The sequence below is a fragment of the Phycomyces blakesleeanus genome (genome assembly GCF_001638985.1).
Source record: "Phycomyces blakesleeanus NRRL 1555(-) unplaced genomic scaffold PHYBLscaffold_4, whole genome shotgun sequence".
NCBI lineage: Eukaryota > Fungi > Mucoromycota > Mucoromycetes > Mucorales > Phycomycetaceae > Phycomyces > Phycomyces blakesleeanus.
Genome location: NW_017265137.1, coordinates 2996630 through 3013797, shown reverse-complemented (window position 1 = coordinate 3013797; position 17168 = coordinate 2996630). Strand labels below are relative to the sequence as shown.

The 17168-nt window shown below is 34.7% G+C and overlaps 7 protein-coding genes across 7 annotated transcripts; 3 read left to right on the top strand and 4 right to left on the bottom strand.

Annotated features, from left to right (window-relative positions):
• Positions 1–964: 964 nt before the first annotated feature.
• On the top strand, positions 965–1428 carry PHYBLDRAFT_73572 (hypothetical protein; the record flags this gene model as incomplete). Its single annotated transcript, XM_018442879.1, has 2 exons — positions 965–1365; positions 1410–1428. 2 exons carry the CDS (start codon positions 965–967, stop codon positions 1426–1428), a joined length of 420 nt encoding a protein of 139 aa, XP_018296185.1.
• Positions 1429–1959: 531 nt separating this feature from the next.
• PHYBLDRAFT_142012 (hypothetical protein) lies at positions 1960–2415 on the bottom strand (the record flags this gene model as incomplete). Its single annotated transcript, XM_018430728.1, has 5 exons — positions 1960–1986; positions 2061–2105; positions 2169–2229; positions 2300–2337; positions 2398–2415. The coding sequence occupies 5 exons, from the start codon at positions 2413–2415 to the stop codon at positions 1960–1962; spliced, it is 189 nt and encodes a 62-aa protein (XP_018296184.1).
• Positions 2416–2954: 539 nt separating this feature from the next.
• Positions 2955–4265, top strand: PHYBLDRAFT_142011 (hypothetical protein; the record flags this gene model as incomplete). The annotated part of the gene is made up of 4 exons (XM_018430727.1): positions 2955–3380; positions 3437–3746; positions 3856–4022; positions 4095–4265. 4 exons carry the CDS (start codon positions 2955–2957, stop codon positions 4263–4265), a joined length of 1074 nt encoding a protein of 357 aa, XP_018296183.1.
• A 118-nt stretch (positions 4266–4383) lies between these two features.
• On the bottom strand, positions 4384–7591 carry PHYBLDRAFT_165012 (hypothetical protein; the record flags this gene model as incomplete). The annotated part of the gene is made up of 5 exons (XM_018435138.1): positions 4384–5726; positions 6595–6897; positions 6979–7140; positions 7199–7312; positions 7555–7591. The coding sequence occupies 5 exons, from the start codon at positions 7589–7591 to the stop codon at positions 4384–4386; spliced, it is 1959 nt and encodes a 652-aa protein (XP_018296182.1).
• Positions 7592–7800: 209 nt separating this feature from the next.
• PHYBLDRAFT_165011 (hypothetical protein) lies at positions 7801–8760 on the bottom strand (the record flags this gene model as incomplete). The annotated part of the gene is made up of 2 exons (XM_018435137.1): positions 7801–8310; positions 8482–8760. The coding sequence occupies 2 exons, from the start codon at positions 8758–8760 to the stop codon at positions 7801–7803; spliced, it is 789 nt and encodes a 262-aa protein (XP_018296181.1).
• Positions 8761–11759: 2999 nt separating this feature from the next.
• PHYBLDRAFT_142006 (hypothetical protein) lies at positions 11760–12538 on the top strand (the record flags this gene model as incomplete). Its single annotated transcript, XM_018430726.1, has 3 exons — positions 11760–12038; positions 12130–12402; positions 12473–12538. 3 exons carry the CDS (start codon positions 11760–11762, stop codon positions 12536–12538), a joined length of 618 nt encoding a protein of 205 aa, XP_018296180.1.
• Positions 12539–13615: 1077 nt separating this feature from the next.
• On the bottom strand, positions 13616–15712 carry PHYBLDRAFT_165009 (C2H2-type zinc finger transcription factor; the record flags this gene model as incomplete). The annotated part of the gene is made up of 3 exons (XM_018435136.1): positions 13616–14143; positions 15080–15489; positions 15571–15712. The coding sequence occupies 3 exons, from the start codon at positions 15710–15712 to the stop codon at positions 13616–13618; spliced, it is 1080 nt and encodes a 359-aa protein (XP_018296179.1).
• Positions 15713–17168: the final 1456 nt, after the last annotated feature.

The window sequence follows — 17168 nt, the reverse complement described above, 5'->3', positions numbered from 1 at the left end:
GCTCACAATACTACCCGATCTCAATTTTGGAAACCCTCATGATACAAAATACTAAAAAAAAACAAATATTACACACACAAAAACAGTAACAAAAAATAGCACAAGCTCATGACAAAAAAAAAGAAATAAAAAAAGAGATGAAAAAAAAAGAGATGAAAAAATAAAAAAAAGAAATAAAAAAAAAGAAATAAAAAAATAGAAATAAAAAAAAGAAAAAAAAAAGAGAAATAAAAAAAAGAAAAATGTAATAGCAATTTTAAAAATAATTCTCCAAATAGTATAACCAGCATTTTTATTCATAAATTTTTATAATATACATAACCATTTTTTTGCAAATAATTTTTGAAAAACTGAAAGTCTCAATAACTGAAAATAAAATGATATCTTACTGCAAGAAATTTCTGAAAAACTGAAAAACTGAAAAACTGAAAGTCTCAATAACTGAAAAAATGAAAGTCTCAATAACTGAAAAACTGAAAATCTTAATAACTGAAAATAAAATGGTATCTAACCGCAGAAATTTCTGAAAAACTGAAAATCTCAATAACTGAATTTCGAGCTTTTCCTTGGCTCTATACAAAAAAAAACTTTTTTTTTTTATTTTTTTTTTTTTTTTTTTTTTTTTTATTTTTTTTTTGGTTGAGCAAACCCATGAGGAGAAATCCCACCCCTTCCTTTGAGACAGAGGACAGGACACCATAAAGGCTCTGGTAGCACTGTAAATTGGCTAATAAAATAAATGTTCTTAAAAGTGTGAAGAAGCTTAATATGTAAACATTTATTATTCTTCAACACGTTCTTCATCCAAATATATTAAGACAACAGGACAAGACTATACCTTGGTAGAAATGTTTAAGTTATTAAAATATATTTTTTTTGGTATATATACCCCAGTGTCTTAATAAAAGTTTCTCAGTTATCTTTCTTTCTCGATTTTAACACCCTTTTTATTTTCAAAAAAAAAATGCCTACTTCCAACAACTCCCTCGAATTTGTTATGGACAAGCACTGTGAAATGGTCAGTCACAGCGGTTCTGCAGACCAAACCCAGTTTTCTGGAATTGCTTTCGACCCCTTGTGCGATTTCAACCAAGAGATTGTTGACAAAATGCATGGAGAAGTTGTACTCCGATCTGTGACAGATGTCTTTGTCAACCATGCCAATATGGAATGGACCTGTACCTTGGCCGGAAACCCAGCAGTCACAAACCTCCTCAGTCTCAAAAGTTTCCTGCCAACCGAAGTCAACACTGGGGAATTAGATTTCTACACATATGCGATAGTATGGGAAATTCTGAGTGACAGAATAATTAAATTCTGGAATTTGGCATTTATAGATTCCGTTCGCAATATGTTATGTTACCTGTGAGTTGTCCATATAACTTCTGAACTTATAATGATCCATATAGAGATGTAAGGTTCTTTTAAACTATTTAATCGCAGAGAGAATAATCAAATTATGGCATCTTTTTTTTTTGGATGTTACATTAAATTAAACTTGATTTGAAACAGAGATTCCAATAAAAAATCTATTTTTGATAGAAAACTGTCTACTGAAATAGTAGAATTCTATTGGATTACTTTACAGAGAAAACTGTCTACTGAAATAATGATATTCTATTGGATCATTTAACAGAAGAAACAGGATTTATATATACTGTCTTCCGAATCTAAATACTTTTATTGGACAATTATGCACGGCTAAACTATAGGATTCACACATGTCATACTACTGCAATACTTCTTGCACTTCATTTCAAATATTTTTATAGGGATTGTTTTGGAAAAATTGTTTTTATTTAAAAAAAAAGCTTCTTGCTTATAATATGTACGGCTTGACAATATATAGTCTAATCTAATATATAAGCTACTACATAATTAATATAATAACAAACCCTTTCATATATTATAATATATAAATACTTCCAATATGATAGAATCCTAAAAAGAAATGCATGTTTACGGTATTTCACTAGTAAGAGAAGGCTAAAAAATTATTCAATTATATTAGATTATATAAATATTTATTTTTCTTTAATTTAAATAATATGGTTACTTACCAGTACTTTCGTCAGAACCAGGCATAGTGCACATTGACTGTTGTTCTGAAAGGTTTAATAAAACGCATTAGTAAAGATCATGGAATAAAGTTTGGCTTTATTACTTACCAAAGAAAACCGGTTTTCAAAGACAAGCCATTCAATCAGGTACATAGAAATGTTGGCAGTACTAACAGAGATAGAAAATAAACAAAATTAGATATAAGAATAAAACAAATAAATACATTATTCAGACTTACCGGATAAATTTCTGCTGTTGGTATGTCTTTATGATGAGCTGAGGAGAGAAAAAGAAAATAATTAATAAAGAAGCACATACACAATAACCGCGTTTTACCTTTTTGTTCTTGTCCATTAATCAACATGGCAAAGACTTGTAATACTATCAGCAACCACAATAATAATAAAAGAAAAAACATTAAGAATAAATATAACAGTAGAATAATAAAAACAAATTGCTTACCAGGGTATGAACTCAAATACATCAACCAGAATAAAAGTAAATAAAGCAGAAAAGAAACAGGAAAAAAAGAAATAAGAAAAAAATAAAGAAAAAGAAGAAAAAAAAGTGGGCTTTCAAACAGAAGGCAGTTTAGATGAGAATTGACTCTAGTAAAATACAATAGTAATAAAATGAATAGTCCAAAATTATATTGTAACACTAAGTTCTATGTTGAATATTAAAGAAGTTGTTCAAGGTTATAAAGGATTTTATAGAAAATAATATATAATCCCTTCCTTTTCTCAGCTATTTCATAAATCTACTTTATATTAACTTATTTTGTATGTATATCTTTGATTAAACAAAAATAAATATATTTCAACCCATACATTTATTTTATTTTAATAATTTATTAATGTATAAAACTTTAATAAAAATACAATAAAGAAAAAATGCCTTCCAATAGCAGCAGAAAAACAGACCGTAAAGGAAAAGGAAAAGCATCTGCAAGTATATCTACATCTGCAAACCGTGTTTTGGCTGGCCATGTTGGACCTCAAGAAATTGCCCCCAGTTTCTCATCCGCAACTATCCAAGATCAGCGATACGCAGAAATTGTTGAAATGTTTAACAAAGTAAACAACAATATCAACGGTGTCAAGGATGACATTGCTGCTGTCAATAGCAACATGGCAGCCTTTAAAAACAGGATGGGCGTTGTTGTTGACACGTCTGGAAAGACACATACGGCATTTGCAGACTTTGCAACTGCCTATGCCAACAATCAGACTTGTATGGCTAGTCTAGGACCATCTCTGATGCCATCCTATGTCCCCCAGACCTCCCTCAGTGATGCCGAGGTTTCTGTCATTATCTCGGTAATTAATATTAATATATGTTAGTATCAACAACTTATTAAACAACCTGTATTTAGGAAATATTCGCGGAAAAGTTGTGGGACTGGAAGTTCGAGTCTGAAAACCCTGCTCTTGTTGCTGAGAACAAGAGTAAGAAGAAGTGGAACTTGAACGAGAAGATTAACCACCATGATAACGTAGCTGTTATCAACTACTTGAAGAGCTACATTAGCGCCCAGACTTGTCTAGCTGGTACTCACCCACGGGTGATAAGTGATAAAATAAAGAACAGGTACAAGCACAGTCATCGTACTTTTCACGAGTCTCCTGAGCAGAAGGCCAAGAAAAACAGCAAGGGGAGAGCAAACAGTCGTACTCTTCAGGTTTGTATATACTATATAAAAAATTAATTGGTATATTACTATTTTCTCAAGCTACAATCTATATAACCAGATGTCTATCCGATGCAAGTCGACATACATGGACAACTGAGTAGCCATTGATGCTGCAATGGGATATAAGACTGGAAACCCTGTTGAGAAGGCCTATCTCAAACTCTTTCAGAAGGATGCCATGTCTGATGGTGAGTCGGATATTGAGATTGTGGACAATCTTCCACGACAGTGTTTGCATGTGGCTCGCCCCACTTGGAGAAGTGAAGAGGTAAATAATATTTAGAATAAATAAATAAGTTTTATAACAAGAAAAATAAAGAACTAATAAAAATAAATACAGTTCAACAGATTGTTGACAATGGTTGATGACATTGATCGTACCCATCACGTGTTAAATGCGGGCGTGGGAACAAAGCCAAGAATGAACAGATATCCAGCAACATTGTTGCCTTGCTCTGTTCCTGCCACTCTGTCCCAGTCATTGCCTCGTTGGGCAATCAACGATGAATAAACATTTTCTTTTTTACTATGTTCTGTTGTAGGGCCAAATAGTAATAATTGAAATTGAATTGATTAAAGGAAATAATAATAATAGAGGATAAATATATAAGTAAGTGTGTGTATGAGAATTAATAGTAATTTTTTTTTGGTAAAGGAATCGCGAGTTTTTTGTTGACATTTTTTGTAGTTTTGTAATCTACTATTGCAACTGTTAGGAGAATCCGATGTACTGGCAGGATGCTTTGAAAATCTTGCTTGTAGAATTCATCCTGTAACAACTCAACTCCTTCTAATTCTCTTGTTTTGTCCGAAGTGGATTTGAACCATTTGACAAATGCAAATACATGCTGACTACTATGGGGATTTCTGTATGTTAGAGAAGAAACAGTTGGCCTAAAATTGTGAACAAAAAGGTACTGAATCTCTCCAACATACGCATGTTCCGACCCAGTCCGTTCAGTGAAATATGCTTGTATGTATGATCCGCGGCCATTCATGCCAATGCACCCTTTGTAGCTTTGCCCAAGAAGATCAACGGACTTCACCATTTCGATCCAGTCATTGACGAAAGGTGAGTCATCAATTACATCTTTGCAACCTGAGATCTGTGGATTCTTGTACGCAGCTTGATAGTATCCTACAAGACAATCATATTCATGTTTTGGCATAAATGATAATGGTCTTGTTTTCAATGGCAAGGCGGATGGTGGCAGGGGCTCGTTTCCACGAATTATCATTGAAAGATTCTGTGAAGCTTCAAGATATTCAGAAATTGAGAAAGAGTGAGAGAGGTAGGTGTTGGTGTTGGTGTTGGTGTTAGTGTTAGTGTTGGTGTTGGTGTTGTTGTTGGTGGTGAACTTATCGAAAATTTCAAAACATGCAAGTGCATGCATAGGTTTCAGAAGTCGATGCACAAAATCTCCCTTCCACGACTCTTCAATAAACTGTCTCATAAATGTCGATTCGAACCCGTTTCTTCGATTGGTCTTGATATTTTTCAGGACACTATTGTACCTTTCAAAGCTGAAAAGCCAATAGCCATAGACGGGCCCAAAGTCAATCATTGTTTGGCGTAAGTGCAGATGCAGGTGCATGTTGGGAGAGAGAAGGTCCAGGTCGTACAATGTCTCACACCCTTTACAGAATTCTTCTAAGCATTTGTGTCCTTTCTCAATGTCTTCTTCAGAAACACTAGGCTTGGTGAAGTATCTGCATGCGTTAACAAACTCTATCCAGTTCTTGAACTCTGGCAATGGCAACACATCCCTTAGAACCACAGGAGAGTACACAAGGCACCAAGACTTCCACTCATCAGCCTTCATATAGGGAAATCCCTTGGCAATCTTTGTCCCAAGTGATGTGTAATCGGGCGGCAACACTACCTTCTCAACAGCCTTTTGCATGGCAACGAGTTTTTTATCATCGATTAATCCATCCGCAACCCATCTCTCCAGCATTCTTTTGGCAGTGCCTAAGAAAATATTGTGCATGGGATCGATGATCGTGCAGCGGACAATGTCAAAGTACTGAAGACAATGCAGTTCGGACCAACGAACACCATGTGCAACTTCAAGACGCTGTCTCTCAGTTGGTTTGGTTGCATTTCTCCAGATCTCTGCATCCTTACGATTGTCATTCTTAGTGCGAAGGAGCCACTTTGAGAAATCAAATTCAGAATAATCAACAGAACTCGTTCCAGCCAACCTCGAAAATTGACGCTTACACTTGTGGCATGCATTTGTACTTGTATGGGATGTGAACCCACATACTTTCCTTGCAGCAGGTATATCACAGGCAACCATGAGAAGGGCTGCTCGGATAGAAGTACCATTTGGACATTGGTGAGTCTTAATCTTAATACCTTTGTACAGCTCCATCAACTCATCCACAAGCGGTTTCAGATAGTTATTTATGTCAGAAGTGCTTGCTTCTTTAGGCCCTGGCATTAACCCAACAAGAATCACGTTCTCCTTCTTGAACCGCTCACTGCGTGGAAGATTATTGATTGCAAGATATATGGCACCACAGGAGTAGGTAACACCATCGAATGGCTGAAACCAGTCAATGTTCAGTGTGAGCATGAGTGATCGCTCGGTATCAACAAAAGGTATACCACCTACATCTACTATCTCATTCCACATCGCACCATCGTACACGTCAAACAAAGTGCTATCCATTTTTCGGGCCGCGGTTCCATGAGTTGATGTTGTTTTCAAAATCCGGGCATTGAAAAAACGTCTTTAGGGCTTTCTTGACGGAGTGGAATACATATGTCTTTTTGGGTGCTTTTGACCCGGGACCAGACTTAAACAAGCTGTTGCCACACAAGGAGGTTTTACCAAAATTGGGTGATGTACAACACAAAGGGGCGGCTTCATTATCATATATGGCATGGCATTCGCTACATGCAACATACTTCTTGACACCACTTGTCAACACTTCAAATCCGGCCAAACGTTTGAGGCCAGCAACACTCACTGGAAGGCGGAATGGGTCAAACAAAAACTGCAGTATCTTGTTGATTATGGCAATCAGGATTACAGCACCTTCATCTACGACGTATAGCGAGACAAAAAGAGCAACCAAAATAACAATGAATCGGTAAATCAAATTCAATTCCGAGATTGATTCCAACAAAGAATCTTTAATTTGATTTTTTTTAAAGAACGTTGATTAACTCTCTATTTTCTAGGATATACTATTATCTAAAGCTGTGTACCTACCTTCATCATTGTCCATCTCAACATCGGATTCATCTTCATATTCTTCTTCATAAGTGTCACTTGTATACTGGACATTATCTTCAGGGCCAAACACGCAATCCGTTTCAGAGAAAGGTTGGTTTCTTGTCCGTATATCCAAAATGTCATTTGTGTCATTTAGGTCTACAAAAGTGGAATGTTAGACCCAAATAAATCAATGTAATAAAATAAGTTTTCTTACTTCTAAGCTCAGAATTTATTTCAACATCTTCCTGTTCAAATTCAAAACTATCTTCCTCTTGATTTACAGGCTCAGAAACAGCACTACTAATTGTATTGCATGTGTCTTCATGGGCTACACATTTATTATTATTAGTGTTAGTATTATTATTATTATTATTATTATTATTATATAAAATAATAAAAAAGGAAATGATATAAAATAAAATAAAATAAAGTAAAGTAAAGCAAATGTATTAACCATACGCATTTGAACATGTGTAATATCATGATTATCTTTTTCTTGATGACGTTTAAATGTTTTAACAGATACACGATCGAATCCTAGTGTCTTGCTTTTACAGATAGAGCATCAACACTCTTTTCTAACAGTTGGTTTGCGAATAGGAGCCATTTTAAAATGAAAAGAAAGGTTTACAATAGTATTTAATAGTAAAGAAAGAGACTTCAAAGAAAACACACTTTTATTTTATTTGAGTTTGATGTTGCATTCTAATGCTACACAGCTGCCAGTAGCCAATAGAGTAGCTTAAAATACTATTCAAATACTTTACTCACAAAAGTGAGCTGAACTACAATTTTACCTATTCTGTCTATCAGAACTTAGGTATACTTTACATATGCGAAATTGATCTGTTTTTGCAGTGCAACGAGGCCACAACCAAGACAATTGTTGCACAGAAGCCAAAGACGAATCTGCCGGAGAAGGTCGATCCTGATTCTGTTCCCACTGCAGAAAGCATAGGTCGAGGTTTGTACCGAAAGTACAACCAAAACCAGGTGAACAAGCTCTTCTCCTTGGTTTTCTTGGAAAACCAGACTGCTGCTGCCGCTGCCAGAGAAACGGGGATCAATGTCCGGACTGCCCAGAACTATGTCAGGCTGGCCAGAGAGAAGATCCAGGCCGATTTTGATGCTGCCACAGTGGAGACTGATGAGTCCAATAGGCTGGAGACGATGGAGGTTGAGGAGGTTTCTGCGCCTAAAGAACGAAAACGTGGCAACCAAAAGTTGTTCCAGGCGCACTCTGCTTTTTTTTTGAAGTTTTTCGAAAGTAAACCAGATGCTACCTTGGAACAAGCAAGGATAGCTGTCATGGAAGAGTTCTCTGGGCTGCAGATTACCAAATCAGCAATCCAGAAGCACTTGGTGAAGAAGTGTGCCCTGACGATGAAGAAGTTGGAGAAGCTGCCTGAGAAGAGAGACGACGTCAACACAATTGAGATGAGACGAGACTGCATTTTGGAGTGGCAATAAGTTGCAGATTTCAACTATCTGTCAAACTGTGTGTTCATCGATGAAGCAGGCTTCAACATGCACATCAAGAGAACTTTTGGCCGTTCTGTCAGTGGCACCCTGGCTATGACAACTGTCCCGACACAGAGAGGTGTGTCCATCACCATCCTTGGTGCAATGTGCGAGAGAGGGATTGTCAGCCTCTCGTTGAAGAAACCCACTGCAGTCGCAACCAAGAAGAAGAGAAAGTTGGACATCTACACCAACATTGAGGTGAATGGCCGAATTGGCACCAGAACCCAGCACTACCTCGACTTTCTTAGTCATACAATGGACGTTCTGGACAGCCAGGGTATGCAAGGACGTTATCTCATCATGGATAACACTCCTATCCATAAGGCTGATGAAGTGAAAGACTTTATTTCTTCCCGTGGGTACAAGTGTGCATATCTTCCTGTGTATTCACCTTTCCTGAATCCAATTGAGGAAATGTGGTCTAAGATCAAGTTTGGTGTCCGCAGAGAAGAGATTACAGAGTCAGATGGGCTCATCTTAAGGATTACAGAATCAGCTAAGACTGTCACCCTTTCGGACTGTTTGGGTTGGATTAACCATGCCATTTCATTCTTTCCTTGCTGTTTGAACAGAGAGCGAAAGCTTTAAGTATGTCTTTTATGTCTATTTAAGCTCTTTACACTCTATATCTTTTTTTATTTTATTTTTATTTTTTACTACTTTATGTCCCTCTTTTTCTTATTTTTTTTTACTACTTTATATCCCTCTTTTTCTTATTTTTTTTTCCACTTTATGTCCCTCTTTTTTTATTTATTTTACTGCTTTATGCTTTTCTTTTTTTATTACTTTGTATTTCATTATATCTTACTTCTTATTATGTGTTCTATTTCTCTATCAACTAATTATGCCTAATAAAAATATCCATGTTTTATGCCAAAAAAATACGACGTTTACAAAAAAAAATACTACGGTTATATAAAAAAATACAACGTTTACAAAAAAAAATACTACAGTTATATAAAAAAATTCGACGTTTACAAAAAAAAATACTACGGTTATATAAAAAAAATTGTAAGGCGCAAGGATAAAAAAATTGAGTGCCATGTACCCTTCCGCCAATAGTAAAAGGGGGGGGAGCAAATTCAGATGGCAATGGGAGCAAATTCAGATGGCAATGGGAGCAAATTCAGATGGCAATGGGAGCAAATTCAGTTGGCAATAGACGCAAATTCAATTTCTATGGAAGCCAATCAGATGTCAATGGGTTCTAATTAGATGGAAACGGATGCTAATTAGATGGAAATGGGCGCCAATTGAATGGATAAAACCAGTATTATTATTTTTTGATTTTCCAATGGTGGCCAAGGCTGAATAGAAAGCAATTTTTCTTTTCGTAGAGCAAAACACTAATAAATACAACAAAAAGGCATCATCCTGTCAACAATAACTTTATGCAACTATATATCATATCTTACACTGGAAAAATAACCTGACATACATATATGTAAAGGCATAATTACTCAGGTGTCAAGACGGGGTTTAACATTGAGTCCAGATACATATTACTATGTATGTAACAAGTTCATTTTAGCACCATGTGCCATGACCAGCTATACATATGTGTGAGGTCAAATAAAAATGATGGGGATATAGTTCTTTAGTACTTTCAGTATGTTGATCTGACTTGGGATATTGAAAAGAGTTTTTTGAAACCAAGATTTTATTTTTATATGTTTTATATGGAGCTTTAAAGGTGGATAATATATTTATTTTTGATCTTGACACAGTAGTATAGTTCAACATTACACCTCTTCGTTATTTTTTATATCCAATTAAATTCAATACTTGAGCAATTCTTTGGATTCTAAATCATAGTATAGTTCAATCGTTTTTTTTTAATTTCAGAAATTGTTTTATTGGTAAAAGTTTATAATAGTATTTATTTGGAAAGAACAGAATGTTTCTAGAACTATAACAATCTTATAGTATTGATTTATTGGATATCTGTTATTGCTTCTACTGGTCTGCTTGATACTGTTTGAATAGAATAATTATCTACAGAAAAGAAATACCTAAAAATATAAAAAGAAAGCAGACTATTTGTTGAAATACAATAGTCTTTAAAAAGCAAAGACAAATTATTAGCTATGTGTGCTAGATACTACATTTAATGTAGTATGCTTTTATATTTTGTGTACACTTTTATATTTATATTATAAATATTGGAAAATAGCAAGCAAAAAATGAATGTCAATATTAATAATCCATAGCGTTTCTTATGATATCTTTCACTATAAAAACAACAAAAAACATTAATTTTTGTAAATCAAATAAAATAATAAATAATTTACATATCAGTAGCAAGAATATATTAACAGAGATAGATTGTTTTTGTAAACACTTGATAGAACTCTAATGAAAAATAATAATATTTTATGTTAACATATTATAATCTTAATATAACTAAAATACAAAATAAAGTAGTAATCCTTATCATATAATGTTATTTCCAGCTGTATAATGTAAGGGAAATCAAAGATGGAATCAACAGTATTCATCTATAATAAGACTTCATTTTAGTAAGATACATGTCAAAATAATATATATATATATATACACTATCTTGATGCTTTTAACCAAATTCATTTGCAGCAGTTATTCTTGATGATTAAGTCTGTAATAAAAAAAAACAAGTCAGAAGGATTTTTATAGATGTCAATTTTGTAAAATATAATATTGACCTTTATTAATCTAGACAGCAATTGTGAAATGAATGCATTTAAATGAGAGCAAACAAGTATCTATTATGATAATAAAAGAATGTATTAATTTTTATTGTTTATAAAAAAGTATTTAATAAAGAAGTATGTTACCAAAAAAAGCCACTAATATAATAATGACAAACGTTGGAAAAGAGGAAAGGAGCAGAAAAGAAGAAAGAAAAAGACATAAATTTTTTTTCCGCGTTTGAAACAAAATACCGAAAAGCTTATCCAATAAATGATAGCAAAAAAAACTGAAAAGAGGTGATCAATTGAGGCCAAAAAATGTATCAAGGCCGATTTGCATCTCAGTGTTTCAAGAAGTTGTCTTTGAAGTGTTCCTGAAGCATCACTACCGCCTATAAATACTTAATATTTCTACTTGCAATTCAATGTCACTCACTCTTGATTATATCATCTCAACAAATCTACGTTGCGAATTTATTGTAATTTACATAACAAAATAGATGGATTGTCTCTTACAAAAGAGAATAAAAAAGAAAAAGAACTAATATTAACAATTGAAAATATTATAATATATTACAGATAATGCCTACCCCCAACCGCAGACTCGCTCCTTCTCTTGCTAGCACTGATGTCCAGTTGCTACAAGCTTTGAATGCGATGAAAGAAGAGATGAAGGCCATGAAGAATAAGATCACATTGATAGATACAAGAATCGGTGTAGTGATCACTGGTAACACAACCGCCATTAATGGCATTGATGCCTTGTCTGCCCTCCCAGCATCTGTGCATGTGCCCACTAGTGTTGCATCCACTTCTGCTGCCCTTCCCATCACCGAATCAAGTGATACTAATGCTGTATTTGTAAGTATAAAGATACAAAAGACACTTGCTAATCTTGTTGCTAATTAAAATATAATATGGATACATTCATGGTTATATGTGAAACCCAAAGCTAAAATCAAGAGACCAGGCAGAAATCCAAGTGAACGCCATAAAACCAAAGTGGGCAGTTGATGTTCGTTTTGATTGCTCTCCAAATAGAGAGTTAGTCAAACAACTCTTGTATTACTTGGAAAAGAAGTTTGCTGGCACTGATATGAGGACACACGACCTTCGTAAGTATATATATACAAACTTCTGTAGTAGACGTTGCCAGCAAAGGGAACTTCCAGAAACAAGACGAGCCTTGAATACTAATTCAAGAAGATCTGGCCGTGAAACTGATGTAAACTATATTTTCAATTTATGCTAAATAATAACAATTAGAATATTAATTGTATTGTCTTTTCCTTTAGAACTACACTCGCCATCGCCTTGCTTATGATGCTTACAAGGCTGACATTGATCTCAAGATGGGTTGAAACTGCTCTGGACTGATCCAAAAGTCAGTCATGTCTGAAGGCGAATCAGACAATGATATGTCCCCCTCTCAGCCAAGAAATGAGATTCGTGTTGCTCGCCCAAGTTGGAGAAGTGACGAGGTAAAACCTAACAGTTTTCTTTTTTGAATGATGCCAGACTGAATGTTAATATATGTTTATTATTTAGCTTAACAAATTCTTGCCAACTGCTTAAGAGAGTTTATGATAGAACAGTGGAATCAACAATCCCAATTGATTTAGATCCTGCTCTACCTCAATGAGCTCTTAAATATGGGTCATAAATAAAACTCATTTTTTGTCGTTTTTTTTCTTTTACTCTCAAAATTTCTTAACACATATGTATTGTTTGCAACATATATAATAAGACTACATTAGCTTATATATTGAAATTTTTTATTAAAAAAAGAAATGTATTAAATATTAATTATATTGTTTGTATGGTAAAGTGTTGACAAGTATTTTCTTATTATTTGTGCTGGTTTTATAATCACATGTTGCAACAACTGATGATATTTGATGTACTGTCAAGATGCATTCAAAATCACACGCAATAAAATCTGCACTGCAGATGTCAACACTTTCCAACTCTCTTGAACAGTCATGCTCAATCTGGAACTACTTAACAAACGCAAACACGTGTTTATCTTAATAAACAATACGTGTTTGGATATCTGTGTTGTCTACTGGTGGAGTGAAAGAGTGAAAGAAAAGATACTGAATTTGGCTGGTGTATGCCAATCGATTATTGCCTTGACTTCCAAGGAACAGAGATTGCACAAATGAGCCGCGACCTGAAGCATTATTACAGCCTTTGTACACCTGGCTAAGCAAATTGATTGATCTCAACTTTGTGATCTGATTGTCAACAAAGGAGAAGGAGAAGGACAGAAATTGGTAACTTTCAAGACCAGGAATGTGATACACGACTTTAAAATAATCAAGCAAATGAGAATAGTCAACATCACTCATTACTGATGAGGGCTTGATGTGAAGAGGAAACGTAGAGGGAGGAAGAGGTTCATTGCCCCGGACTGGAAGAGAAGGGTTTGAGTATGCTTAGACAAAGGCTGCTAATCTGAACGGGCGTTGTGGGAAAGTTATCTTGTTTTTTAAACTGGATGGTTGAGCAGTGGCAGTAAGCTTGGTGAGAAGCAGAAGAAAGGGGACTTGGCTTGGACATTGGAGAACGGCATTGACATAGTTACCCTTGAAAGTATCTTGAACAAAACTCTGCATATACGTAGCCTCAAAAGAATCTTTTCTGTTTGTGCTTACGTTCTTTAACAAACCATTATATTGCTCAAACCCAAAGAGCCAATAGTCATATACAGATCCAAAATCACAGATGGTCTCACAAAGATGAAGATGTAAATGCATGTTACAGGTGAGAAGAGTTGGAGTGTAAATACGCTGGCACTCAGTACAGAATTCTTGAAGAAATTTATGGCCGTCGTCAATGTCAGAGAACGTGATGCTTGGCTTTACTAATTGGCAGCAGACATCAACAAAACTGATCCAATTTCTGAACATTTCAATTGGCAGAACAGCTTTCAACAAGATAGGCGAATACACTAGCACCCAGAACTTTCATTCATCAGCTTTCATGTATGGAAAGCCCTTTCCAATCTTCAATTTCAACATCCTGTAATCTATTGGCACCACCATTGTCTCTGCCATTGCGTGCATTCTAGCCAGCTTTCTATCGTCTATCAGTCCTTCTTTTATCCACTGCTCCATCATTCTCTTTGGTGTTCCCAGAAATAAATTATGCATGGGATTGATGATCGTTCCATGTACTAGATCAAAGTATCCAAGGCGATGCAGCTGCAATCATTGAACACCATTTTCAATTTCCAACTGATGCCTTTCTGAGGGCATACTGGCACTCTTTCACTCCTCAGCATGCAACCTGTTTTCCAGACTGCTACGGATTTTCCATGTCAAATAGTCGAACCTACTGAAGTCGACCTGATTGGTACTTGGTAACCTGGTAAATTGCCTTACACATCTGGGGCATGCACAAGTACTGTTGTGGGCAGTGAATCCACTGGTCTTCCTGGCAGCGGGGATGTCACAGGCAACTATATGTAATGCGGCACGTACATTAACACTGGCTGAGCACTTAAAAGTTGGGATGGTTATCCCCGTAAACAACTGCAGCAATTCATCGACTATTGGCTTTAAATAGTGGTTGATCTCTTTGGTCTTTAGCTCCTTAGGACCAGGCATCAAACCAACAAGGATGATATTTTCAGGCTTAAATCTTTTCTCATGAGGCAAGTTATTTATTGCAAGGTAGATAGCTCCAGTTAAATATGTAATGTCATCAAATGGCTAGAACCAGTCAATGTTCATTGTTAGCATCAATGAATGAGATTCATCCACAAACAATATACCACTTTGGTTCTTTAGCTCCTTTCACATAGCACCATCATAGACGTTGCATAGTGTATCTATGATCTTAAGCTCTTTGTTCCATTGTCTGATTTTTTGCTTAAACTCAGAACAAAGAAAGAAAACTTGTAATGATCTCTGGATAGAGTTATAGACATATGATTGCTTGGCTACCATGGCACCAGAAGATGAAACCTTCATCAATTCACAATTGCATACTGATTGAGAACCATGCTTTTTGAAGTCACAATGAGTAGGGAGAGACACATCTTGTTTGTAAACCTTGTGGCAGTCTTCACATATAACAGACTTCTTAATACCATTGATGTAATTGGAAAAATCAGTCATTCTTTGCAGACCAATAAGACTTGTTAGTAATTGGAAATCTTTGCTATAGATCTTGAGTAACTGATTGATAAATTTAATCAATACGGTGATACCTTTGTTAATAATATAACGCAAGATAAAAAGAACGGCAAAGGTAGCAATGAACCAATGGACAGGGTTTTCAGGCATGTTAGAAGCATCAAATGGGTCTATTTAAAATTAATAAAAATAAATTAGAACAAATTTTCTTTAGGTCTGTTTTTAAGAAAACAAAATCATTTATGAATGACCTTCGTTAACAAACTCTTCAACATCTGTCTCAACACCTTCTTTTTCACCACTGCCAGAGTCAGAGTTCATGTCTCTTTCAATGTCAGAGTCATTACCATTGATCTTGCTAATCTCATTGTCTACCAAGACAATGTCAGCCATCGTGGCAGCATTTGAATCAGGTGAGTCAGTCTGATTGTCTATTTTTTTGATGGATTCAGATTGACAGGTCGGGATATATACAAATATAGATTAGTTTAGCTTATTGTCTCTACTGGTTTTCAAATATATTTTTTTTCTTTTTTTTTACATTGGGTATCAACGTCCATCATTTGTTATTTTTGCATAGCTGTGTTTCATTAAAATTAAAAAAATAAAGAAGTTATTACTCAGTAATCGAAAAATAAGCCCTGAATATAACATACTATTTGCCAATCTTTCAGCTGTATCCAGTCTCTCAATTCTCTTAAGCTCATCTTTTCTAATATGATGCTCAGTGGTTCTACTTGTTACCAATGAGTATCTCTGTGAATTTCTGCTACATTGAGCACAATGGCAGACAACATTACAGTGGTGGAGAATAGAAAATATTTTATGTGTTTTGTTTGATGTGATTTATTGAGAATAAAAAGAGAAACAAGCGTAAAATATACTTTATTTGCACCAACTTTATAGTAAAAAAAAAGCATTATATTTTATGGTTGTTTAATTGAATTCTTCTAACAAGTTCTTTTCTATATTACTTAATATAGAAAGAGACATGACAATTATGATATTATGAATTCATAGTCTTTATTCAAATGTTTTCAAGAATGCCTGTTGTATATAAAAGACATATATTCTTCTACTATGAGTTTATAAATAGATTATTGCGAGAGTAAATCCAGAAAATAGTAGGAATAAAAAAAAAGGTGATAGAATAAGAATTATGATAGGTCTCTGTATGTGAATTTAGCTTTCCGTACCAGACTAATATTCTAAAATTCTGTTAACCAATGAAACCAACTAAAACTATATCTTTGACCTGAACTTCAAAAAACACACTGAGTCAAAAAAAATCACTATTTCTACATATGTGTTTACCAACCTGGTCACATTGTTAATCAAGGCGGTTTTTCCAGTGTTTTTATTATGAAAAAATGATAATAATGCTTATTTTGGCTTTTTACATAATAAATAACTACCATTTTTTACTATGTGAAAATTGTAACAGTGCCTGTTTTGGCCTTATACAGAGTCATAACTGTCATTTTTTATTAAGTAAAAAATAGTAGTTATGTTACCAAAGTGGTAACATATTACTATTTTCTCTGCTGTAGTGCAAACTACTAAAAAATATGAACTCTCGGGAAGCATACTAAAGAAGTAATATCAAGAAGTGTAAAGGAACAAGTGCAATGCAAAGAGAAGCAAGCTAAAAAGGAAATAAAAATCAAAGAAAAAATAGAAAAAAGGGGAAAAGCATTTAAAGTCTAGTGGGAATTTAAATGTCAATAGCAAGAAAAAAGGAAAAAGAGGGAGAGAGAAAATAAATCCAAGAAATCGGATTTTGTTGTGTCCGGAGATGGAGTCACGACTTTGCACTGTCCATAACTTAATAGTCTGTCCATAAGTTGAC